Below are 23,278 nucleotides of genomic sequence, written 5' to 3'. Positions count from 1 at the left end.
CAGCACAACGACAGCCGCGTCGTTATTAATAATAATTAATATAGATCTTATAGAAAGTGTAACAATATAGTTAGTTCAAATTTATTGTGTTGAAAGGTATTATAGTTTTGAATAGAAGGACTCGTGCACCACCATGCCCGACTGAATGTCGCCCAGTGATTGGCAGCCGGTCAATTTCATTGTGATTTCAAAATCGTTTCTTAATACACCCAGCAATTGCTCGACGCCGCGTTGTCCATTATAGGCCAGACCGTAGACTGCCGGGCGGCCAATAAAAACGGTTTTGGCCCCCAGGGCCAATGCTTTGAAAATGTCATTTCCCTGCATAATGCCGCCGTCTAGCATGACAACCAGATCGTTGCCGACAGCTTTCACTACCTCGGGCAGTGCCTCAATTGAGGCTGGCACCGTGTCAATTTGGCGGGCGCCATGATTGGAGACAATTACCCCAGCGCAGCCAAATTCGCGCGCCAAAACGGCATCTTCTGCGGTCAGCACGCCCTTGGCAATGATGGGCAGGTGGGTCAGCTGCTTCAGCCAGTTGATGTCCTTCCAGGTGATGCTGGCATCGAATTGGCTGGCCACGTATTCATTAATGCCGGAGCCACCCATTGTGACCACACCATTCGCCTGCTCGCCCTGAAAGTTGGCCAGGCTCAAGTGCGGCGGCAGACTGAATTTGTTGCGCACATCGGAGCGCCGGTGCCCAAAAACGGGAGCATCTACAGTCAGAACCAAAGCCTTGAAATTGGCCTTTTCGGCGCGCCGAACTAGCTTCTCGGTAAGTGAGCTGCAAATAAAAATGTCCTTCATTTTATCCCTCACTAGGGTGAGAAGTTGAATCCCACCGATCTTTGTAGATGTAGAGCTGAAACCATTTGCAGGTATCCGGCGCCCCGGCCGACAAGTCCTCCAGCGATGTGGTGGAAAGTGTGCTCAAAATGAATATGGAACCAGCTTTGCCCGCGGCCCGTGCATTGCCGATTTCACCATCCGGGTGCGCCATCTTCTGCATCGCGGTCGGGGCAATGCCCAGCGGCCATTTGAGCTGGTGTCCTAGGATCTTACAGCCCAGATCTAGCTGTGAGACGTCGCGTAGAAAACGTGGACGCAGACGCAATCTGCCGATAAAGCAAGAGCTAGAAATGACCTAAACTCTGGGCAAGCACAAAACCTTTTAAAAGCCTCGCGATTCAGTCCAAGCGTGAACTGTTCTCCTGCCCCGCTTTTGTAATAATCCAATGCATTCTTCTCCAGCTGGCTGCTAGCCTTGCGCTCAAAGTCCTCGACACAAACCAACTCCATGTCGCTGAGTAAATTATGTAACAAATTATTATACGGACCAGATTTTGTTGCCGGCAGTGCTCGCTGCTCTCGCTCGACTGAATCTCATTTCTTCTAATCTTAGTAGCTGATAACTGCAAGCTATACTAGGCATTTCAGGTCGAGCAGAGATCTGTGTAGCTCGCGGAGATGAAAAAAAATAAACAAAATAAAAACAAGATCGGTTATCTTCGACGCGCGGGGGAAAAATACTCTTGCAAACATGTGGCTTAGACATGATTTAATACGAAAACTTTATATGCAAAAGAGTTCTTCTACAAACGATATATCTATCTATCTATAGTATCTATATACTATATCCTATCACACAGATATATATCAGAGAGTAGTTACACGTTTCATGAAATAATTACAGTACCCCCGGCAAGGGTGTTATAAATAAATAAATAGACAAGACAATCAGACAGTCCTATCTTGCACTGATAAGCCCTATATGAATATTTAAATTTGATTCTCATTTTAGCTGAAGATCTTTGTCAAGGTTGAAAAGTACGAACTAAAGCGCAAATTAAATTATTTGGTTTTGCTCTAATACTATTGCGATAATTTAGCTTTGTCTGGTTCATTCTTTTCAAGAAACATTATAATTGCATTAAGATATTTACAAATTACAAACAAACTCAACATTAAACTCAAAAATAATAAATAAATTAAAAATCAAACACTATACGTTTCCTTTAGGTTCCTGAAATATTCCAAATCAGTTTGGCTGATTGAAGGCACGAATTTGTTGAAGGATGTCGTGAAGTCCTCCGACTCAACGATAATGTGCTCGGCACTTAGCTCCTTGGCCGACAGCCCGCAGCTCAAATGCTTGCTTATGATTCGCCTTACCGCCGAGAGCCAAGCATTGGAGCATATCGAGTACAGGTCCGCGCCGCTCATTTCGTTCTTCAGACGCTCGGCAATCTCGGCCAAGTCCACGTCGCCGGCCAGTTTAAAGCGCTGTGTTTGTGCTCGCAAAACCGCCGCCTTGTCATCGGGCGTAGAACAGGGGCCGACATAGAAGAGTTTGTCAAAGCGGCCGGGTCGCAGCAGGGCGGGATCAATTAGATCCGGACGATTTGTGGCAGCCAGTATGAAAATGGGCTTTGTGGCGTCTCCGTTGCACATGCCGTCCATCTCAGCCAGCAGCTGTGATACCACGCGATCCATGACGCCGCCCGAGTCACCAGCCACACCTCTATTCGGTGCCAACGAGTCCAGCTCGTCCAAAAACAGAACACATGGCGCTGCTGAGCGGGCGCGCGTAAATACTTCACGCACATTCTGCTCGCTCTGTCCCACATACATGTTGAGCAGCTCGGGGCCCTGAACGGAAAGAAAGCTTAGATTGCATTCGGTAGCCACCGCCTTGGCGACCAGAGTTTTTCCAGTGCCTGGTGGTCCGTACAGCAGTATGCCAGAACGCCGCAAATTCTTTCCCATTAGATGTACGTGTTTCAGCGGCAGACCTATGCTGCTTTGAATTTCATCCTTTAGCTTATATAGACCTCCGATATCGGACCAGTATACCTTCGGCACCTTGGGCGCGCCCAGGCTGTCGGCGAACGAGCTCTGCATATCGTTTAGATTTTTAGAAAAGTGCTCTAGAGTTAGATGGCTTTCTCCATGGGATTGGCGACGCTTAAGTCGCACAGCATTATCGTAGAGCAGCTGCAGATCACCCAACATAAATCCCTGTGACTTAGCTGCAACCTCGTGAAGAGCACTCCTCGTCACGTCCCATTCTGGAGAGAGCCTGTTCATATAGCGGGCTTGCATTTGTAGTGGAAAAAGTGGCAGCTTGGCTAGTGCCTTTTGGTTGTAAATTGCATCGTTAAAGGATTCACGCACGTGCATCCATTTCAGCAGCTCGAATCGCTCTGCTTGGTTGGGTGCTTCAATGCTGATTATCTCCAAGAAAATGCCCTGTATCATCGGTTTTAAATGTTTGTCGCTGGTCAACGCAACAACTACGACAGGATGCTTGCGGTCGCGGGTAAATAATTCCTGGATCTGTACATGAAAGGCAGACAGCAAGCGCAGGTCCTCGTTTCCTTCGTTATCGATGCCGAATATCTGTGAGAAGAGTAAACGAATATTATATGTTGTTCATTATAAGCGTATACCAAATGTAGTTTACCTCAAAGTTGTGGAAGCAGATCAGCAGAGGTTCGCTAACCTGGCTCTTCGCAAATACCGCCTTGAGTTTCATCTCCGTGTGTGATGGCACTTGCGATACAATCTCCGCACAGTCCGCTCCGTACAGGTGCATGCCCAGCTCCTGAGCCACAGCATTGATGAGCTTCGTTTTTCCTGAGCCGCGCTCGCCCTGCAGCAAGAAGACGGGAAATATGTGCTTCGATGATAGACAGGCAGACTGTTTTGGCAAAAATGCATCCAACGAAGAGCGCAGCATTTGATATGGCTTCCTCAAACCACTGGGATAGTTGTCTGCAATTGCACAGCTGTCCAGAATTTGGCGTGGCAGAAAGCTGTGCGCATGTGGCACCTGCACCAGGTTGCTGAAGTTCTTCGCCACGACTGCCTGCAGCTCAAACTCGCTGCCTTTCGCTTCCAGGTGCACACAGCGAAAGTAGACCTCGCGCAAAAAAGCGAAAATCAGATAGTAATGGGCATAGGCTGCGGTGCCCATCAGCTGTGCGTTCACCTCGATGCGGTAGATGTGGCCACGGTGCAGCATGCGTGGCGTATTGAAATAGTTGCTCAGGATAAGCTCGGACACCTCTGGCGGCAGCTCGTGCGGATTGTTGAGCAGATAGACGTGCGCCTTTGTGGCAATAGTCGGTATCGTTTGTTCGTCGCTGAAGCACTCCAGCTGAACCCAGCAATTGTTGCGCTTGTGGTTGCTGGTGCCGCATCGATCCATTAAGTTGCCATAAAAGTTTTCCTAAAGAAACAGAATTAGATTGCAATTTGTGTATATATATATATTTGAAGCGTACCTGCACATATAGACAATTGCTCTGGCACTGTGAGTTCTCTACTGGAAGTATCTGGGCCACTATTGTATATGGCGTGTCCTGCAAGATTTGTTTGACGACCACCTCCGATGTGTCCCAGGAGTGATCAGAGCCAGTGCCAGCGGTTTTAGTGGCCTTTCCGCCTCCACGTACAATTAAATTGACGAAATTCACATCGTCCGATTCAGCGTAGGTGTTGTACACATCCATGCTGGCCAGTATCACATGCTCGGACTTGATCAGCTCGTTCTTGGTCAGCAACTCGTACAGACGGTTGGGCAGGGGCGTCAACAGAAACTTGCCCCTGTAGTATTTGGCGTAACGCCAATATACCGCATATATCAAATAGCCAGGGTAAAAGAACCACGGCCACTTTGGCACAAGCAATTGCACCGCAGAATTATACGCCTCGACCAGCTCCAACATGCGTCCGGTGAAACTGTATCTAGGTTCGCCATCGCCGGCTGCATCACTGTCAATGGACTTCGATGCTTTGGGGGCAAGTTTTTTCTGTGAAGGTCAACAGTTGCAATAGTTATTTATATAGAGCAACATTTAAGGATATATATACATATATATAGAATCAGTCATGCACACAGATATTCCGTTTTATCGAACCTACCACAACAAAATCAACTTCACTCATGGTTCGGAGACATAGAATACAAAGGTTACTTTGGGGCAGGCAAAGTCTGAATGCGTGGGATTGGATCACAGGTACTACATATAGGCACAAAGTTATTCTGAAAATAGCTGTTAATGCTAAATAATGTTAATATATACCGCCACTCTTACAAATTAAAAAAAAAAATATGTTATGGTTACGTACCTTCTTTACAACAACTCTTTTCTTCATGACTTTTAACCTGTTGACGGTCTAAAGTATTTTGAACTGCTTAAAGCTGCACGTTGGAGTTTTAAAACAAAGTTGGCTCAATGGCAAGTTCTATTAAACATTAAATTTTAATATTATGTATGAGATATAAATATTTCTCGCTGTTAGCAATGGTTGAAATTAACCAGTGTTGTGTAATGCAAACGTTCACCTGTGATTTGAAAATATGCAGAAAAATACCAAACTTAGCACTTCGCCCACACTTTATTAGAGTCGATTAACACGAAATCGACCCTGTAAACTTTGCCTAGGTATATCGATATCGATATTACCAAAACAAACACAAACTATAAGAAATTAATTTCGTTTAATAATGAGTTTAGAAGTAACCAATATAAATGGCGGCAATGGCAACGAGAATCCGTCACAGTCGCAGGACAAACGGGAGCTACTATGCTTGCTCAAGCTGCTCAGAAAATATCAACTAAAAGGAACGGAGGAGCTGCTCTGCCAAGAGGCAAATGTGAGCAGTGCAGATCTCGCTAATATCTGTGATGGCGACGTCAAGGCAGTGCTCAGTGCCGCATTGGCCCTGGCTGATGACGACCACAAGCGCCAGTCTACCCAGGCACAAGCATCCACGTCCGTCGAAGCGAAGGCCGTGACCGAAGCAAACGCAGCCGAAGCGTTGGCAAAGTTTATAGGCGACGATGCTTTTGATGCCCAGCATTATGAGCAGGCGTACGAGGAGTTGCGCACGTTTGTGGAGGAATCTTTAGACATTTATAAGCACGAGCTGTCTATGGTCCTTTATCCGATACTGGTGCAAATCTATTTCAAGATTCTTGCCAGCGGGCAGATTGAAAAGGCGCGAGCGTTCATTGAGAAATACAAATCGGATCTCGATGGTTACTATATCGAGGGTCTGTTCAACTTGTTGCTAATATCGAAGCCGGAGGAGCTGCTGGATAACGATCTGGTCTCTGCAATGGAGACGGATAAGTTCGTGATACGCATGTCGCGGGATGCGCATTCGCTGTTCAAGCGTCACATACAGGACCGCAGACAGGAGGTGGTCGCGGACATTGTGTCCAAGTATCTGCATTTTGATACCTACGAGGGCATGGCGCGCAACAAATTGCAGTGCGTGGCAACGGCTGGGTCGCACATTGGCGATGCGAAGCGACAGGACAACAAAATCCGTGTCTACTATGGTCTGCTCAAGGAGGTGGACTTTCAGACGTTGACCACGCCAGCACCGGCACCCGAAGAAGAGGACGATGATCCGGATGCGCCAGATCGACCCAAAAAGAAGAAGCCCAAAAAAGATCCGCTGCTTTCCAAGAAATCGAAATCGGACCCAAATGCACCCGCCATAGATCGCATACCTTTGCCGGAGCTCAAGGATGCAGACAAATTGCTCAAGCTCAAGGCGTTGCGTGAGGCCAGCAAGCGTTTGCCGCTCAGCAAGGATCAGCTGCCCTCTGCCGTGTTCTACACAATACTCAACTCTATGCAGGGGGTCACATGTGCCGAGATATCTGATGATTCCACAATGCTGGCCTGCGGATTTGGCGACTCCACTGTGCGCATCTGGTCGTTGACGCCAGCGAAGCTGCGCGCACTAAAAGAGGCCGATGCGCTGCGTGAACTCGATAAGGAGTCGGCGGACATAAATGCGCGAATGCTTGACGAGCGCAGCGGCGAGATGACGCGCTCCTTCTTGGGGCACACGGGTCCAGTCTATCGCTGTGCCTTTGCGCCCGAGATGAATTTGCTGCTCTCCTGCTCTGAGGACAGCACCATCCGGTTGTGGTCCCTGCTCACCTGGTCATGCGTGGTCACCTATCGCGGCCACGTCTATCCCGTCTGGGATGTGCGATTTGCGCCGCACGGCTACTATTTTGTGTCATGCTCCTATGACAAAACTGCTCGCCTGTGGGCCACCGACTCAAATCAGGCGCTCCGCGTCTTTGTCGGTCACCTTTCGGACGTGGACTGCGTGCAATTTCATCCCAACTCCAATTACGTAGCCACTGGGTCCAGCGATCGCACTGTGCGCCTGTGGGACGCGCTAACAGGCCAGTCTGTGCGCCTCATGACCGGCCATAAGGGTACGGTTAGCTCACTGGCGTTCTCCACTTGCGGCCGTTATTTGGCTTCCGGCTCCGTCGACCACAACATCATCATCTGGGACCTGTCGAACGGCTCCTTGGTCACCACGCTGTTGCGGCACACCAGCACCGTATCCACCATCACATTCAGCCGCGATGGTACAGTGCTGGCCGCCGCCGGACTCGACAACAATCTGACACTGTGGGACTTTCACAAGCTCACCGATGACTATCTGAGCAACCAGATTACAGTGTCGCATCATCAGGATGAAAATGATGAGGACGTTTACCTGTTGCGCACTTTCCCCAGCAAGAACTCGCCATTTGTGACCCTCCACTTCACGCGCCGCAATCTCTTGATGTGCGTCGGCCTGTTCAAGAGCTAGACGCTATATTTCCAATAATATTGGATCTTCAAATGCGTATACTTTAAGCAAGGCAGTCATCCTTTCAGAGCTCTAAGAATTTACTGCTGGAAAACTATGATTTTGTAACCAATCCGTTTGATTTTAAGATAACATAGTTTAAAGTAGTTGCATTATCATTACATACATTATAATTAAGCTTCTTTTGTCAAGCTATCAATTATCCACTGAAGCCCAGATTCCATTACGTATAACTCTTAAACAAAATATTTTTGAAGACTATGACGTATAATAAAAAATATATTGGATTTTGATATACGTGCTATTTATAAGATATTTAAATATAGCAAAGGTAGATATTTTTGTGTACATTGTAAATGTACATAACTATTTATTTTCGTTCGGGTTTAACATACAGAGTAGACATTTTATTCGGCATCGGGAATACCGAAGGTGCGTCGCACAGCTTCAAAATTCTTGATGTTGAAAACGGAACAACGCGGCGGTTTCTCGCCGCCAAAGGCGAGCGTGTAAGGATCTTCGGGGCACTGTCGCATGCACTGCAGGCGACCCATGTTGAAGTCATGCTCGTAGACGTGCTTGGGCTCGATGCTGCTGAAGTTCCATATCTTGAGCGTGCCTTCCGTGGACGTAGAAGTGAGCAGGTTGGGCATTAGCTTGTTGAAGCACACGCCAGATATTTCCTCGTTGTGGGCTTTGACAGACCAGAGCAGGCTCTGGGGCCGGCGCTTATCGGCATAGTGCAGGTTGCCGTCGTTGGTGCCAATGATAAAGTAATTGGTTTCTGTGGGATGCCAAAGGACTTTCTCCACCTCGCCGGCAATCTGCCACTTGACAAACGCCGCGTTTACGTTCTCTGCGTCGCGGCAGTCGAACAAACGGACGTAACCATCCGCACAGCCTGCGAGAATGCTTTGCGCCTCCTCCGGATGGAATTCTATGGATTGCACCTTCTCTTCGAATGCGGTGATGGTTGTGTGCGGCTGGCCTTCATCCATGTCCCAAAGGATGAGCGTTCGGTCCACTGAGCCACTCGCTAGTATGTGCTCAAATTGGGGATTCCACGATAAGTCCAGCACAGCATCTTTGTGCCCGTACTGTTCCTTTTGTTTCTTGCGATTACCCTTTGAGCCAAGCTTGAATGTCGGCTCAATGGAATCCTGTATATCCAGATCCCAGATGGTGATAATCGGGTCCATGCAGCCGATGGCGCACATATTTCCTGGCTTGTCGCTGCCCGCATCGTGGTTCATCCACTCGATGCACAGCGGGAAGCTTGGCAGCAAAAAGTCGTGGTGTGTGTAAAGAGCCTGCTCCTCCTGATTGAACACCCAGACCTCCATGCTAGCGGCATCGTCCTGCACGTGCCCGACGAGTACCAGGTTGTCAGTCGGCTTAATCACCTCGTCCTCGGCCTCGGAGTCTTCGTCCTCGTCGGGCACCTGTTCATCGGCGTCAACAACGTTGGCAATATTTGTTACAGTAGTGTTTTCTTCGTTTTCATAATTCTCGAAATTGAATTCGTCATCTTGTGGATTTGCATTGTTAGCGCTGGCTGCAGGTGGCTCGCGGTCGACATCCATGTTTTCTTCATCCTCATCTTCGTCATCGTCGTCCTCATGCAACTGGTCCCGAGTCTCGCCAATAATGCGCGCAAGCTCCGCCTGTGTTAGGACAATTTTTTCAGGGCGCTCCTTTGTGACGCCGCGTGGAACAAAGCACAGGGCTGGCACGAAGTCTATGCTTGGCTCCGCTGGACCATCCTCCACTTCCGTCATTGTTAAAATAGTTAATATTTACAAAATGAGGAGCGGCTACAAATCACCAACAGGCCAATAAGCACGTGCACGAGTTAACTGCAAATAATGCCCAAAAAAACAAGGCTGGTCACCCTAGCAGAGAAGGTGTGGCCATATGATGTTCACTAGTAAAGCAAATCGTTATCGATTTTCGAAAAGCTTACGAGCCCGCTATGCTTAAAAATTAAATGCATGATAAAACTGCTTTAAAATTTTTATTTTTTAATTCCCCTTTTATTTATTGTTTGTCAACCGTACAAAATCATACGAGCTATGTTCCGCGATAAGTGCTGTAACCATAGGGGCTAAGTAAAAGCGGAACATGATAGTTTTGTTTCTCACTGCAATCCACTATCAGCTCGACGGCTGGATAAAAGGTTTTTATATTTTGCGCAGCAAAATATGCTCCCACATGAAAGGTTAACTTATAGATACCCTTGGAAAAGTCCGCTTGGTCCAGCAACTGACAGCGACCATCTGCATTGGTTTCCGATGGTCGAAGGGCCTTCCATTCTTGGGATTCCTCCAGGCGATAGGTAGTAATCCTGATGTTAGCTGCTGCCTTTCCCGTAGAGGTGTTTAGCACGTGCGTTGAAAGTTTACGTGTGTTCATTGTGGCGGAGAGCGTCTGACTAATGACTTCTGATAATCTTAGCTTTAAACAAATGTCGGTTGTTTACATTTTGGAGATTTACCTGATAAGAGATCATATTAGATACTGTTTCTTGCTCTGATAAAAATGAGCGCGTATTATAAAATGTGTACTCATATCAGTTTCGGTACGCAAAATGAATATAAAAAAAAATTATCCCGCGGTTCCGGATAAAAACATCATCTAACATAAGAGAAAAACTAACTTAATAGTGAAACTAACATAAGTTATCGATAGGCAGTTAACGCTAACATTTATGCTAAATAACAGTCGTTGTGGACTGCTCTGTTAAATAGCTTACTGCTGCAACGCTGACAGTTTGTTCTTTTTGTTATTGTAAAATTTGTTTTTGTGGCGGTCGGGTCGGCTGTTTTGCGTCGGAGCATCCGTATCGCGACTTTGAAAAATGTATTTCAAAGTATAAGCAAGGCCGATATTGAAGCTTTAAATGTAAATTGCAACAATCTAGTTATCTAGTTTTAATTATAAAATATATCCGGCGCCAATCCGTTCTGTAAATTGGCTGCGTTGTTCGCCAGTTGTGAGTGCCGGTTAAAATCAAGCAATAAACGTGAAACTTATAGAATAATATTATTATTACCTGAGTTATAGTATATGAAAATGATACGTCAACCGGCCAACGCCACGCCAATTGTCTATTTGTTTAATATCTTGTTGTGATTTCATGTGCCCACGTTTCCAGTGCAGCCCGAAGCAAAAGCAACAGTTGTTTGTCTTGAAACAGTGTGAAAAATAAATGAATTAATAAGCAAATGCAAATGATATTCGCGCTTCGTTATGTCAAAGAAAATAGTAACAGGGAATAGAATCCGATCTTTTATTATTGGAAAGTACAAACTTCTTTGTATGGGACATATGTAAACGCGATTGCTTGTACACACATACATGTGCATGTGTGTGTGCACATACACTCTTACAAGTTAATACACAAGCGCGAGCCTGAACCGACGCCTGAGCAGAAGCATCGAAGTTACCAACTTCAATCCCAACAAATCTTAAACCAGTTTTAAGATACATATTCTTGTTGTGTGTCTGCGTGTGCATGTTGTTTTTTTCGCAGTATAATCTTGCTTAGGGTATTATAATTTTGTCACAAAATGTGTGACGCCTCAAAGGAGACAACTCTGATCCTGTCTGTTCCTGTGCTAATCTCACAGTCTTATATCTCTAATGAAACTTTGCATGGATCCGTCTGTCTGTTAAATAATTCTTGTTATACTTCTAAAATCAAACTATATATATATATATCTTAAATCTCCTCTAGCAAGAATACGACACATCACAAATGTCTGCAAGGGTATTTAGAGCTCGGCTTGTCGAATGTTGGCGTTCTTCTTGTTTTCGTTTTGCTGCCTCTGCAGCTTTGGGTGAATACGTGTGCATATGTATATGTATACACACTTATACATATAAACGTAAGCGTGCATGTATGTGTGTGCAAGCACAAGTCGGATACCCTTTGGCTGTTTCTCTTTACCTCGGCTTAAACTAATCGCGTGATGATTTCGTTGTTGTTGTTGTTGCTGTTGATGTTTGTTGTAATCCAACAAGTACTGCACGTCTCCTGCCTCCTCCCACGCGAAACAACAGTTTAAGGCAACAATAACAAGTTCAGTTTCTAACCAGATCAGCAACAACAGGAAAGCCCACAAACACACAAACACAAAGATTATGTTCCAATCGGACTAATTTTATAATTGAAATCTTTTTACCTGGAATAACAATTATATTTGAGGTAAGATAAAAGTGTTTTGATTAGGTTTTTGACCAAAAAAAAAAAGCCAGATAGGCGCGATCTGAATTCTAAAAAGCTGAAAAATCAATTATACATATATAAAACAAAATCAATTATATTCAATTGAAATGAAAACTATAACAAAAAGATACAAAAAATTGACATATTATATTATAACTTATATATTTATGTGTCATAGCTCACACTTTTATTTTCAGTTTTTTATTTGTTGCTTGTACTTTAATTTATTTCTTTGCCCCAGGCAATAAACTTTAAAGAAGAACCGTTATCTGCGTTTTGTTAAAGCTGAAATCTTTGTGTCCACATCTTGGCCAATAATATATGCACATACATAATTGATTCCGAGCTGCCTACCCCACTCGCGATCCGCGATCAATTATGAAGCTCTCTGTGAAAAAAGGGCCAAAAATAACATTTTAGTGGAGAGAGTGTTTACAATTTTGGACATTTCGATGTGGCCAGCGACGTAATGACCCCGTCGATTTCCACGCTAACGTAATTTTGCACAATTTCGGTTTGTTAGCCAACGATAAAAACGCAATCAGAAAGTGCTAACGGTCGATACGCAGATATGCTTAATTGATTGATATGATTCGATCGACAAATTTGAGGCCCGTGGCCAAATCAGCGCCACATTAACAGTATACAAAATTTGGAATTTCCAATCTTCATTCATTTGCATACTTTTCATACTTAAGACAACCAAGACTTGGCCAAACATCAAAGGCTGCTGGCAAATTAGAAACTAGCCGGCAATTATTGACAGACACTCTTGCACAGGGATCTTGCTCTTCTGAGCAGCGAGTAAAAAGTTAAATTCCAAGCTCAAGAGTGCAGGCCAGAAACAGGAAATGAGTCCCCCGGCCCAGGCCAGTCGAGTTTTCAAGTACCTTTCGTTCGCTTGGCCATTGCAACGAGTAGTTCTTGTCATTTATCAGCAGCATACTCTGCTAAAGTGCATTTAAACTTCATGTCAATCTCTGGTCTTATACTCTGTTGCAAAGTTAAATCTAGTCTATTGGGCTGCACTTGAAAATGGGATGTTAAAAATTGCCTTTAGATTGTGGGCTACAAGGTTCGGTACACAGTTCGAACCTGCTCCAGGCCGAAAAATGTAATTATTAAATTTAATTGAAGAGAACCTGGTTCAGTTCGGGTTTCGGCTTGGCTCTTTTGTAGGCAACGAAGGGCTTGGCTTAAGGTTCGGCTTATAGAAAAATATAAATTGGCATTCCGGGAAAACAAAACTCCTTTGTAGTCCTGTTATCGCTGCAACTAATCTTGAAGACATTTTGGACTAGATAATATGTATTAAGAGAATTTTATTTTATATGAAGTTTTAAGCATTATATTATAACTATTTGGTATTTCTTGCCCTTTCCCATTCCCATATTTTCTTAAAATCTCGGAAATATTAAACCCAATCTATTCATAATATCTCTAATATCACGTCTCAAGATATATTTTACATAGATATTTTGAAAATAAGTGTTAAGTCCACTCTAGTCTCCCTAGCCGACATTACGAAAGAACTTAACAAAGATCAGAAATATATTCGAAAATTAGTTTAAATCTTCAGCACATCATCTAATTGCAATAAAATTGTCAGCTTCGTAGATGTACAATCGGTCAATCAATTAGTCAGAGCGAATAGTTTTATATATATATCGATTATTACAAACATACACAAATATTTATTAATTGTATATGTTTATTTTTACTCTCTGATGTAAGATTGATAGTGTCATGAATAGTAGGGCCCAGATATGTCGCACGCACACACACACACAGAGGCAGCACTCATGTGTGTGTACTCAGACGAATACTTTTGAGTACTTGTGCTCAACCGCACATAAAACTGGAAAATATCTATAAATTTTTTGCTGTCGTATATTTATGTTCCGAGGGAATACTGGCTCGACTCTCTTTCTCTCTCTCTCTGGCTGTGCTCTCTGTTTGCCTAGATGGCCCGCATTCTGGCAGAGCGAACCGATCATCAGTCCGGGGCCGTGTGGCACAGCTGCATCCGTGAGATACATAGCTGAACGCACTCAAGGGCTGTTGTTTACATAAGGACATCCTGCTTGGAAAGAAAAGAGTAGAGACACTTGATCAGACAGTGGGCAATGCCAGTTCCCGTCTGAGGATTTGCCTTTTGCACTGTCTCGTATTACAGGCCGGGCTGGGATTCTTGTGTGGCCACGTTTCGTGCCTGCATAAAGCGAATTTCAATGGCGACCTGACGCACCCATTTGCGCATATAGTATCTACTATACTTACATACTTGTACTTGTGCACACAAAAGATATTATTAAGTGTATCTAGCTGCACAGTTTGCAAATTTCTCAACACGTACTGTGTAATATATATATATACCAGATTGCTTGGGCCAAGGAAAATTCCATAAAAAAAGTGTGTGTGTGGATATAGATATTTTTAAAAATTCTTCGGCTTTGCCATGGCAAACTACTTACGAACCTAAATAAGCATATATATATATATATATATATATGTAGTATAAATATGTAGTCGAGTTTGTGCTGATGTATTTGGCTGATGTTGCGGCAGTTAGCGTGACTGAGGCATTCGCCATGCTGAAGTGAGTTTTCAAATTTGATACAAATTTCAGTTTTCTTTCGCAGTTGTTTTACTGCCAAATTGCCGCTGCCAACAAGTCAACCAAGTCCGAACAGCACTCCCAGCAGACCCAGACCCAGAAAACTGGCGCAAAATTCAAACACTGAATATAATTGGAAAGGCATTCGAGATGCTTAAGTGCTCGCTTGGAGCTGCTGCTGCCGATCTCCAAGGTGGTAATGGAGCTATTGCTCTTCGAATCCGAGCCCCATCTTAACTCGATTCAGTCGCGCACTAAATACCAATTGTAACGCAAACGTTAATCACATCAGCGAGAAATAATGAAAATGTTCAGGTGTAAATGCATATACTACATACGTTGTGCTTCGCGCCAATCTCCTAACTTAAGCATGGGAAAAGTTATGAATACTTTAGAAAATGGTCTAGAATAGTGCTGGGCTAAAACATCTTTGCCAATCCGAAGATGAAATACCCTTTTTTATATATTAACAAGAAAAAATTACCCGGACTGCCCGGTTCAATAGTGCCTGCTTACGTAGGAAGCTTTAGTTAACATTTCATTAGCCTAGTTTTTAAGTCCTAGGATCTCTCTTTAAGATGCATCGCGATTTTTCCTTCTATGCATTAGACAAAGTAGTCAAAACCCTTTGTAATGATCTACATACAAATTATGATATAAATAAGAATGATGCATAGAGCATAACTGGAAGGAAATGTCCTATCTATTTTAGGAACTCATCAACATCAACAAATCTTGGCCCAAATTTTATAAACACGTGCATTAAACATAACATAAATAGTAAATAGAAAATTGATTCATATTCATTCACAATTTGAAGGCGTTGCATTCACACGCAATTCGAATCAATTGCCACATTGACACACAAATCGTTAGTGTGTCGGTGTTTGCGAGCGTGCCTGTGTGTGTGTGTGTGTAAACATGCTTGTAGACCAATTGTAAGTTCCATACCAGACCTGGTACGATGACGGGCTATAAAAGAAGACCTTCACGGTAGAAAACAAACACTAAGCCAGAAGACAAACGTCAGACGAGGCTGATGACGAGACGACAATGGCAATAAAAGCATTTGCACATGAGGGGAGGAGGCGGGGGTTGGGGGTGGATAGGTAGTGGCAGAGGGGGTGGGTTAGCGGCGAGGGGGGATCAATTGGCCGTGCTGTGCATGTTAAATAATAAAACAACGAGAACAGTCGCAATAAGAAGGTAAATACGTAAGTTTTCACTATACCCTGTACGCATTGAAAATAGGTAAAAAAGGGGTTGCATGGATTCTTATCAATGTATGTAACACAGACAGAAGTTTGAACCTCCAATTCCGTAATGTATAAGCATATATTAAAGCCATGTCTGCCTATCTGTATAACTCGGAAACTACATATTTCGGAGTCTAGAAATTTTAACTATTTATTTACTCCAATGTAAGAGATACGACGTCTTCACAGATTGAAATAAAGTTCTCCCAAAATTAAAAAAATACTTGCTTTTAAAGCTTCACACACATTTTAATATTTTATTTAAGTTCTCAACCAGTTTAAATCCCAACGCTCTGAGCAAGAAGCACAGCACAGGGCAAAAGGCAGCTCGGAACTGGAACAGGGTATCCACTCGGTCGGGCACGCCCGACTCAGCACTCTTACTTGTTTAACTTGCACATGACAGGCTGATGTACTGTTCTGTGGCCAACAGGTTGGGCACTCTGCCGACCATTGCATACCAAATAGCCTCTCTTTGTCCGTCCTCCTGAATCATGTATGCCCCGTAAGGGGGCGGGGGCGTGGGCTAATGGAAACATTACCTGGTCTAGTGGTAACTGTTCTTTATGTATGTTCGCTGTGCTTTTCTCTGTATAATTAAGAGATTTTAGGCTATCGCTTATTCAAGGCAAATATAAACAACAAAAAATAACAATTGTTTTGTGCATTTGCTTTCGATTCGACCCGAATTTGACCCACATTTGTCTTTAGCTTTCGGCTTTTTGCTTTTTGTTTCGATTCAATTCGTTTTGTGGTAATATCCAAAAATTGCTGGCTTCTCGCCAAGTGACGCTGTTAATTGGGTCAAACTTCGTCATGTTTCTCTTGCGAGCATTAGCCCGATAATCTTTGCACTAGAGACCAGACCCAGACCCAGACCCAAACCCAACCCAGACCCAGGCGCAGACCCAGGGCCAGACCCATCAATGTCCGACTCTATGTCCGGCTCTTTGTTTACTTTACGCTCATTTTCATTGCGGATAATTTCACCTTTTATAGTTTGTAAGACGTTTAAACGATTTAGCGCTAATGTTGCCCATGTTTTGCTCTTGTCTTGCTGGCTTTCTTTTAACATTTTTGCTTTATTAGCGTTACTTTTTGGGACACTGCAATTATGATCTGTTTTTGCTGCTGTTGCTGGGATTATTTTTTCAAGTACCGCAAGTAGTATGCTCCAGTCCAGAGTGCCGGTGATGCTCCGTTCCCAACGACGAGCTGCCGCCTAACATTTATTTTCTCCTAAATCCTCATAGCTCGATAACCTATGGCCTACAGGGTATACAAATTCGGACAGCATTCATCTTCTTTCTTATAGTTTTCGAGATCGAGATGCGTCCATACAGACGAACATGAAGACATCCTGTCAGCTCGATGGGTACAAAGTGGGCCAATGTCACAGTTATTTCTTATTTCTTCCGAAATCGTCTCTATTATACAGATGGAAAAGACTTGACAGTCTCAGCCTGATGGGTACAGGGCATACAAAGCGGGGCAATGTCACAGTTCTTTCTTTAAATTTCCGAGATCGAGGTGATCCCACAGTTGGATATGACTTGATCGTCTCAGCTCGATAAGTACAGGGTATACAAATTGGGATAATGTCAAAGTTGTTTCTCAACTGCAACACGAATGTAGTTAAGAGGGCGTAATGCCTACAGCTGTTATGCACAATAAAACACTCGCTGACAGCAATCGACCACACCCCTGCGGGATTCGATTTCTGTGAGCGAATCGCATCCAAGTGCCAAAGGTTATTTTGAGGCTTTCACGCTTCGCTTGGCCCGACTTGATTTGAGATTTAATTGCGATCACTGAATAAGCTGCACAATTAGCCGCAATCGCAACTGGCTTTGTTGCTTTCTGCTGATTGATTGATTGATTGTGGGATTGAATGAATAAATATTCGCCAAGTACATGCCAGGGTTGGGATTCGTATTTGATTATCTGCATTTAATTAGACGTCGCATGCTTGGGGGTTAGCCAAGCGTTTAGCTATTTGCGCAGTGTTTCGCCTATTCGATTTCTGTTTTGCGTTCCATTGCTTGAGCAGGTGCTCCGCATACTTTTGTGATCTTTGCGGTGTCGCCGTGAAAGGGCTCTTGCAATGCAAACACACCTGTCGAACGCGACGATCGCGTCGCTGCCCTTGGCCTGCGTTGTATTTTGCTGACGCACTAATCAAATGAGCTGCAATGTCGAAAAACTCGAGTCGTTAAAAAATCAATTTATATACCCTGAAATTATCCATTGTTACCCATTGAAACTGAACACAAAAGAGTATATTGGTGTTGTGCAAGTCTAGGCAGACATCTCTAACCCAAGATACGTATGTATATAGTCGACATCAACAGACGAGTCCATCTAGCTATGCCCATCTGCCGTAGCGATATATGGCACGTAGTTGCTCTTACTTCTTTTTTCTTTCTCGTTTCTGCAAAATCGATAAATATCGATCTTCCATTTAGGTTTTTTGAGTATAGCTCTATGCTTTTAAGCAGTACGTTTTTGTATTCCCCCTAAAAAGAATAACATTGTAGAAGGTATTGCCTTGCGAATTTATTTATTATTCATTTAATTGCCGAATACCTTATAAAAATCGGACTATAAGCATCGAGTTTATTCAAGAATACATTTATCATAGCCTGGGACGGAGAAAAGTAGCATAAGCTTGCGGCTTGCGGTTCATGTGCATATTTTTAAAGTCATCTGGACGACGGTAACAGGGTATCTCCTAGAGGGCCAATCCTTACTTCCCAGCTACTGGCGCAATCGTGCATGTTCTTTGCTTACAATTTTTAACCCTGAAGATTGCGACAGACATTTATAGGCCTATTAGCTACGTCTGTCTCTTCTATATCAGAACAACTACATCAGAATTATATTATTTTTAGAAATATCAGCATCGCACAATCATTGGAGACTATGGCTCAAATACATTTTCGCATTCAGATTTGATCAAACTCATAAATACATAAAGAGTTTTCGACCAAAAGAATATAAATTATCGCAACAATTAACGCAAACAAGTTTCGGGTATGACGAATTCACGCCTGAGAGCTTGGGAATAGATACGAAGCAGAGCACATGAAGTATGTTATGTTTAAATGTAGAATCTGTGCGCTGATCTTTGGCCGTGTAATTGCGTTGCTGTCTCATCGAACTGGAAACAGTTTCTATTTATGCCGAACCCGGGACCCCCGCTGAAGAGACACAGAATGACTGTGCGGAGGTTGTTGAAACGTCAGCTTGGTTCAGTTCGAGGTTGAGGTTGGGGTTGAGTGGTGCGAGGGAAAGGCAGCGGCATCTTAGCTCTACGATCCGATTGTGTTCGACTTCGGTTCGGGTTTATTTTTACTTATGATCAGACGAAGAGTAAGATACACACACAGAAAATGTAAATTTTATGCCTCTCGCGGCGCTCACGTAGTAGTCGGTGTCATAAACGACTTGGAACTCGAATAGCATCAGATAGAGCATTACACTTCTCAAGTATTGAAGCTTGAATAAATATATTTTCCTTCTTACTACTCACACATATTTAATTTGTGAAGTGGCCAGATTTGTTTTACTTTAAATATCTTTAACTTCTTGTTCAGAAAGTGAAAACGAGTATAATGGAATTTTTGTCTATCCGACTGTTGAAATCAGAGTCTTCATATTTGGAATAAATACGAGTGTATATGCGTGTCAGACAGGTGTTAACCTGATTGGAAAATGCCCAAGCTCTAGCTCTTCGGCTCAAGCTCTTCGGCAATCCCCGAAGATCTATCCCTCCCACAGATTTAAAGCAGACTTCCCAATTTGTCAGGTATAGTTCAAAAATGCAAAAAGCTCTGTTTTCCTAGTCTGCTGAAAGATAACAGTATGAGAGTCAAGAATCCAATAATCAAGAAGATTCCTTGCGATTAATTAAATTGCTTTGATCGCTGCGAACAGAGCATCGCGCAGTCGGCTACACCAAAGTGGTTCTTCTTTTGATTAGAATAAGATGATAGAAATAACATTTATAAAAATTTTGAAATAAATTCTTTGATTTTGATAAAATATTTTTGATTGTGGGAGTTGGAAATTCATCAAGAAATTTGTTTATTCTCGATGTGAAGTATGTTTAACTTGCATGTTACGATTGCGATACATCTTTAAGTAATTGTGTGTGTGTGTGTGTGTGTGTGTGTGTGTGTGTTTGCACAAATCCAAAATGTGATTTGCATAGTATTACAAAAACTCTATCGCCGAGGCCAAGATTTGCTCATGTATTAAATAACCGCATGTAAACCGAGTTGAAGTGCTTTGTGCGAGTTGGCAGTAGGTTTTATGGTAAATTGTTAAGTTTGTACTTATGAGCTGTCTGTTGGCTCTAGTCTAGTTTTACCTAAATGGCGACACGTTTATTGCCAGTGCTCGTTGTGGCTCGTTGTGGTCTCGTGGTTTTCAGTTTTACTTTTCCACACATGGGAGCCACAGTGGTGCCTGGCATTGTGTGCTATGGCATTGGAGTTTCATGTTACGAGCCCTCTGAGCATGAATCGTTTGCTGACCTAACGAATCGCAGCCAAATTGTGATAACATATCATCAGGTCATACGTAATATTTATAGATCTAAGAATCGGTGCTGGTTATTCCAGTTGGTCTTGTCACATTTTGGGTTTTGTTGGAGAGAAAACTATTTTCAATTTACTTTTGGTTTTAAAAACAGGCTTAGTCGTAAATTAAAATGGAATAAAAACAAACAAAAGACTGTTGTGCCACATAAAATTAATAACAAAACAGATAAAAGCAGCAACAGCAAAAAGAAAAATTAAACAAAACTTGTTTAGAACTCAAACAAGCTTTGAGCTCGACCGGCGGCACCTCGACAATTTATTCATGAATTCATTTAGACGCATTGTTCGCTTGCCTAAAACAAACTTTTACTTTTCATCATTGTTTGCCATATCTACTTAGCTATTTTTGTTGTTGTTGTTGAAAGAAATCGTTCGTTTTGCAATTAATCTTCAGTCAAGTCGGCCAACCAATTAGATAACCATATATCCCCCTCAAGACCTAGCGAAGCCCCCGACTCTCGGACTCGTGTTGCTGTGTGTGGGCAGCGCCGGGGCAGAGAAAGTTTTCGGGCTGGTTCTTTACCATTGGGTCACCGAGTCACCGATCCAAAGATTGCAATTTGCATAACAAAAACCTTTTTCAGCTGCAGTCAGTTGCACTCTCGACTGGGCTTCAAATGTGTAGAAATCGGGTCCAAAAGTGAGCACTTTGATTAAGTCCAAACAGACCTAATGATATTGATGTATTTGTTTCTAAATTGTAAACGGTTTCAAATAATAAGCTTGACAATATATTTTATATAGATAATTTCATTGAGCCTAGCGGCCATTATCCGGCTTTGCATGGGCTTAAAATTTCCACCCGTTAGACGTTTTAATGAAGACGATCGGATGATTTTATTTCCGGGATGTGAACTAAAAAAATCGGTTAAGATTCATTCTCTTATAAAGAAAGTTAGAAGTTGATATCTTTAAGTAGAATATTAAACTTTTTACAGAGATGCTTGAAAGATGCGTATAAAAATGCGTATGGTAAACAAAAATGTTTTATGCAATTCTTTTCCACTAATTTTCCACTGTATCGCGTGGAATATGACACGTCTTAGCGTGCACTTAACCAGTTACCCAGTTAGCTAGTCGGGATACACAATTTGATATATATAGATATAGATTAATTAGAAATTTAATATTTGTACTGGTACTTTAAGCCTTGTCAAATGGCCGCTTTCACATCCTTCTGACGGAGTAATGTGCCAAAGGATTAGGCTGGCGCCCTTACACGAGCAGTTATTGACATTTTTGCCTGGACATTCTTATGCAAATCAGTTAGTGACACGCACGCCAAATAATGGGGCAGGCTTTCAATAGGGCTCATGATGTGCGATATGGATGTGGATGTGGCTGTGGATATGCAAATGCGAAGGTCTGCGATGTGGATTCCGCCTAACCCAAGGCAGAGCTGTGTGACTGTGGGCTTGGCTGAGCGTTTTGCAGTTGCTTCAAGGCAGAGGACATCCTCTTTCAGTCTTACGTAATACAATCGGTTCGTAAATTACTTGAAAAACTAGGTCTATTCTAGACATAAGGCTGAGAATGGGCAAAGAGTGACATTTAATAATTTGTTATCTCAAGAAATATTAGTAAGGGCTTGAAATATGTGAGCAGAATTTTCAGCTCTTCTAAGTCAGAGTAGATCTTAATTTGCCTGAACTTAGAGTCATTAAATTAGCGTAAAGCTTATTAGTAAAAAAAAAAAAACAATAAATTATATAAATTGATAATCTTTGCTTTGTTTCAGAACCAACAGATCTTAAAAATGTAACCGCATATTAGATGGGCTGCTATTGAAACAAAAGACTTTCGAGGCTTGTTTATTTTGTGGGAGCGAAAACATTTGAAATCAGGTAAGTTCCTAAATCATTTTCTAAAGATGCAAATCAGATTTAAATGGCACATAATAAAATCTTTTCTTGACCTCTTAACGGGCATTCTTATATGACAGCTTGAATCATGTAAATTATGCAAAGCAAATATAAATCATGTGCGCTTTTGGGGCTGTTCTTGTTCTTGGAATCAATAAAAAATTGTATGTAATTGTATTAAATTTTTTTTATTTTGATTAAACATTATATATCGAGGTTAACGAATATAGAACAGATGTGCCCCGAATTTACAAACGGTTGAAGTAATGTGACCTTTGAGCATACATATTAAAGTATCTGGCATATAAGTGTATTCATAACAATAAAACTATTGTTTTTATTGTTCAAGTACTTTCTTTGATTCCATTTAAAGATGATAAAATAAACAAATGAGACTGTTGCAGTCGGGTATAACCAGCTACGTTATACTCTTTTACAGCACAATAAATGCTAAAACGGAAACTCTTCTGTCGCTTTTCACGACTTAACGCTCAAAATTAGGTTAGTCTAGCTACAAAACTGTGGACGAAACAAGATTATATATATATAACAAATTACTCTAGAGAGACATTGTATGAAGCTAATATACTTGTTTTTAACTTTGTGAACGACTCTAGAAAAATTACAGGAACTTGTTTGTTTTTATTGCTGCTCTTTGGCTGCGATAAAACAATTGTTGTTATCATTGAACAACAACTCTCGGTTTATCGACGCTTACAATATTTTTCTTTTCTAGAGGTTGCTAAAGGAGTTGAAATAAATCGTTTGCTGCAGCTTTGCGGCATTTAAGAGGAAAGCAAGTCATTGTTCAAAGTACATAAAACAAATATTCAGTTCCTTCTCTGTCCTTATATGGTTATTTCAGTGTAGCGGAAGAGGGGTCAACACTGTAAGAGTTTTTAGATTATTCGTTGACTAGGTCAGTGTGTGTATGTGCTAACTTTTAACTTTCGGCGAGGACTCTTGGACCGACGTCTGCGCAGTGTCCATCGTAAAAGCTGGAAAGAGAGAGCGACAGTGAGAAAGCCTTGGCAACACAAGCGGGCCAACACATATATTTATATAT

At 42.5% G+C, this 23,278-nt stretch overlaps 5 protein-coding genes and 1 long non-coding RNA gene across 9 annotated transcripts; 1 reads left to right on the top strand and 5 right to left on the bottom strand.

Annotated features, from left to right (window-relative positions):
• Positions 1 to 57: 57 nt before the first annotated feature.
• On the bottom strand, positions 58 to 1,397 carry LOC115772042 (peroxisomal (S)-2-hydroxy-acid oxidase GLO5). The gene is made up of 3 exons (XM_030717982.1): positions 1,175 to 1,397; positions 849 to 1,121; positions 58 to 790 (listed from the first exon to the last, which is right to left on the bottom strand). Exons 1-3 carry the CDS (start codon positions 1,303 to 1,305, stop codon positions 100 to 102), a joined length of 1,095 nt encoding a protein of 364 aa, XP_030573842.1. The 5' UTR covers positions 1,306 to 1,397; the 3' UTR covers positions 58 to 99.
• A 521-nt stretch (positions 1,398 to 1,918) lies between these two features.
• On the bottom strand, positions 1,919 to 5,284 carry LOC115772001 (peroxisome assembly factor 2). 3 transcript variants are annotated; one of them, XM_030717941.1, is made up of 5 exons: positions 5,140 to 5,283; positions 4,933 to 5,063; positions 4,293 to 4,820; positions 3,470 to 4,237; positions 1,919 to 3,405 (listed from the first exon to the last, which is right to left on the bottom strand). In XM_030717941.1, exons 2-5 carry the CDS (start codon positions 4,954 to 4,956, stop codon positions 2,002 to 2,004), a joined length of 2,724 nt encoding a protein of 907 aa, XP_030573801.1. In that variant the 5' UTR covers positions 4,957 to 5,063; positions 5,140 to 5,283; the 3' UTR covers positions 1,919 to 2,001. The 3 variants fall into 3 exon arrangements, with proteins under 3 accessions (XP_030573801.1, XP_030573796.1, XP_030573810.1); XM_030717936.1 differs by lacking the exon at positions 4,933 to 5,063 and having other exon boundaries at positions 5,140 to 5,284; XM_030717950.1 differs by lacking the exon at positions 5,140 to 5,283 and having other exon boundaries at positions 4,933 to 5,071.
• Positions 5,285 to 5,367: 83 nt separating this feature from the next.
• On the top strand, positions 5,368 to 7,920 carry LOC115772025 (transcription initiation factor TFIID subunit 5). The gene has a single exon (XM_030717959.1). The coding sequence runs from the start codon at positions 5,519 to 5,521 to the stop codon at positions 7,643 to 7,645; it is 2,127 nt and encodes a 708-aa protein (XP_030573819.1). The 5' UTR covers positions 5,368 to 5,518; the 3' UTR covers positions 7,646 to 7,920.
• A 63-nt stretch (positions 7,921 to 7,983) lies between these two features.
• On the bottom strand, positions 7,984 to 9,501 carry LOC115772035 (periodic tryptophan protein 1 homolog). The gene has a single exon (XM_030717972.1). It carries the CDS (start codon positions 9,421 to 9,423, stop codon positions 8,053 to 8,055), a length of 1,371 nt encoding a protein of 456 aa, XP_030573832.1. The 5' UTR covers positions 9,424 to 9,501; the 3' UTR covers positions 7,984 to 8,052.
• A 187-nt stretch (positions 9,502 to 9,688) lies between these two features.
• On the bottom strand, positions 9,689 to 10,200 carry LOC115761500 (probable 5-hydroxyisourate hydrolase). 2 transcript variants are annotated; one of them, XM_030703271.1, is made up of 2 exons: positions 10,140 to 10,200; positions 9,689 to 10,086 (listed from the first exon to the last, which is right to left on the bottom strand). In XM_030703271.1, the coding sequence occupies exon 2, from the start codon at positions 10,055 to 10,057 to the stop codon at positions 9,716 to 9,718; it is 342 nt and encodes a 113-aa protein (XP_030559131.1). In that variant the 5' UTR covers positions 10,058 to 10,086; positions 10,140 to 10,200; the 3' UTR covers positions 9,689 to 9,715. The 2 variants fall into 2 exon arrangements, with proteins under 2 accessions (XP_030559131.1, XP_030559139.1); XM_030703279.1 differs by having other exon boundaries at positions 9,689 to 10,083; positions 10,140 to 10,188.
• A 3,366-nt stretch (positions 10,201 to 13,566) lies between these two features.
• LOC115762015 lies at positions 13,567 to 14,343 on the bottom strand. The gene is made up of 2 exons (XR_004017786.1): positions 14,154 to 14,343; positions 13,567 to 14,085 (listed from the first exon to the last, which is right to left on the bottom strand). It is a non-coding gene; the product is annotated as an uncharacterized LOC115762015 (long non-coding RNA).
• Between the last annotated feature and the right edge of the window lie 8,935 nt (positions 14,344 to 23,278).

This window comes from Drosophila novamexicana, unplaced genomic scaffold (genome assembly GCF_003285875.2).
Source record: "Drosophila novamexicana strain 15010-1031.04,08,12 unplaced genomic scaffold, DnovRS2.1 tig00000008-arrow-pilon, whole genome shotgun sequence".
NCBI classification, from domain to species: domain Eukaryota; kingdom Metazoa; phylum Arthropoda; class Insecta; order Diptera; family Drosophilidae; genus Drosophila; species Drosophila novamexicana.
This window is presented reverse-complemented; position numbering and strand designations above follow the sequence as displayed.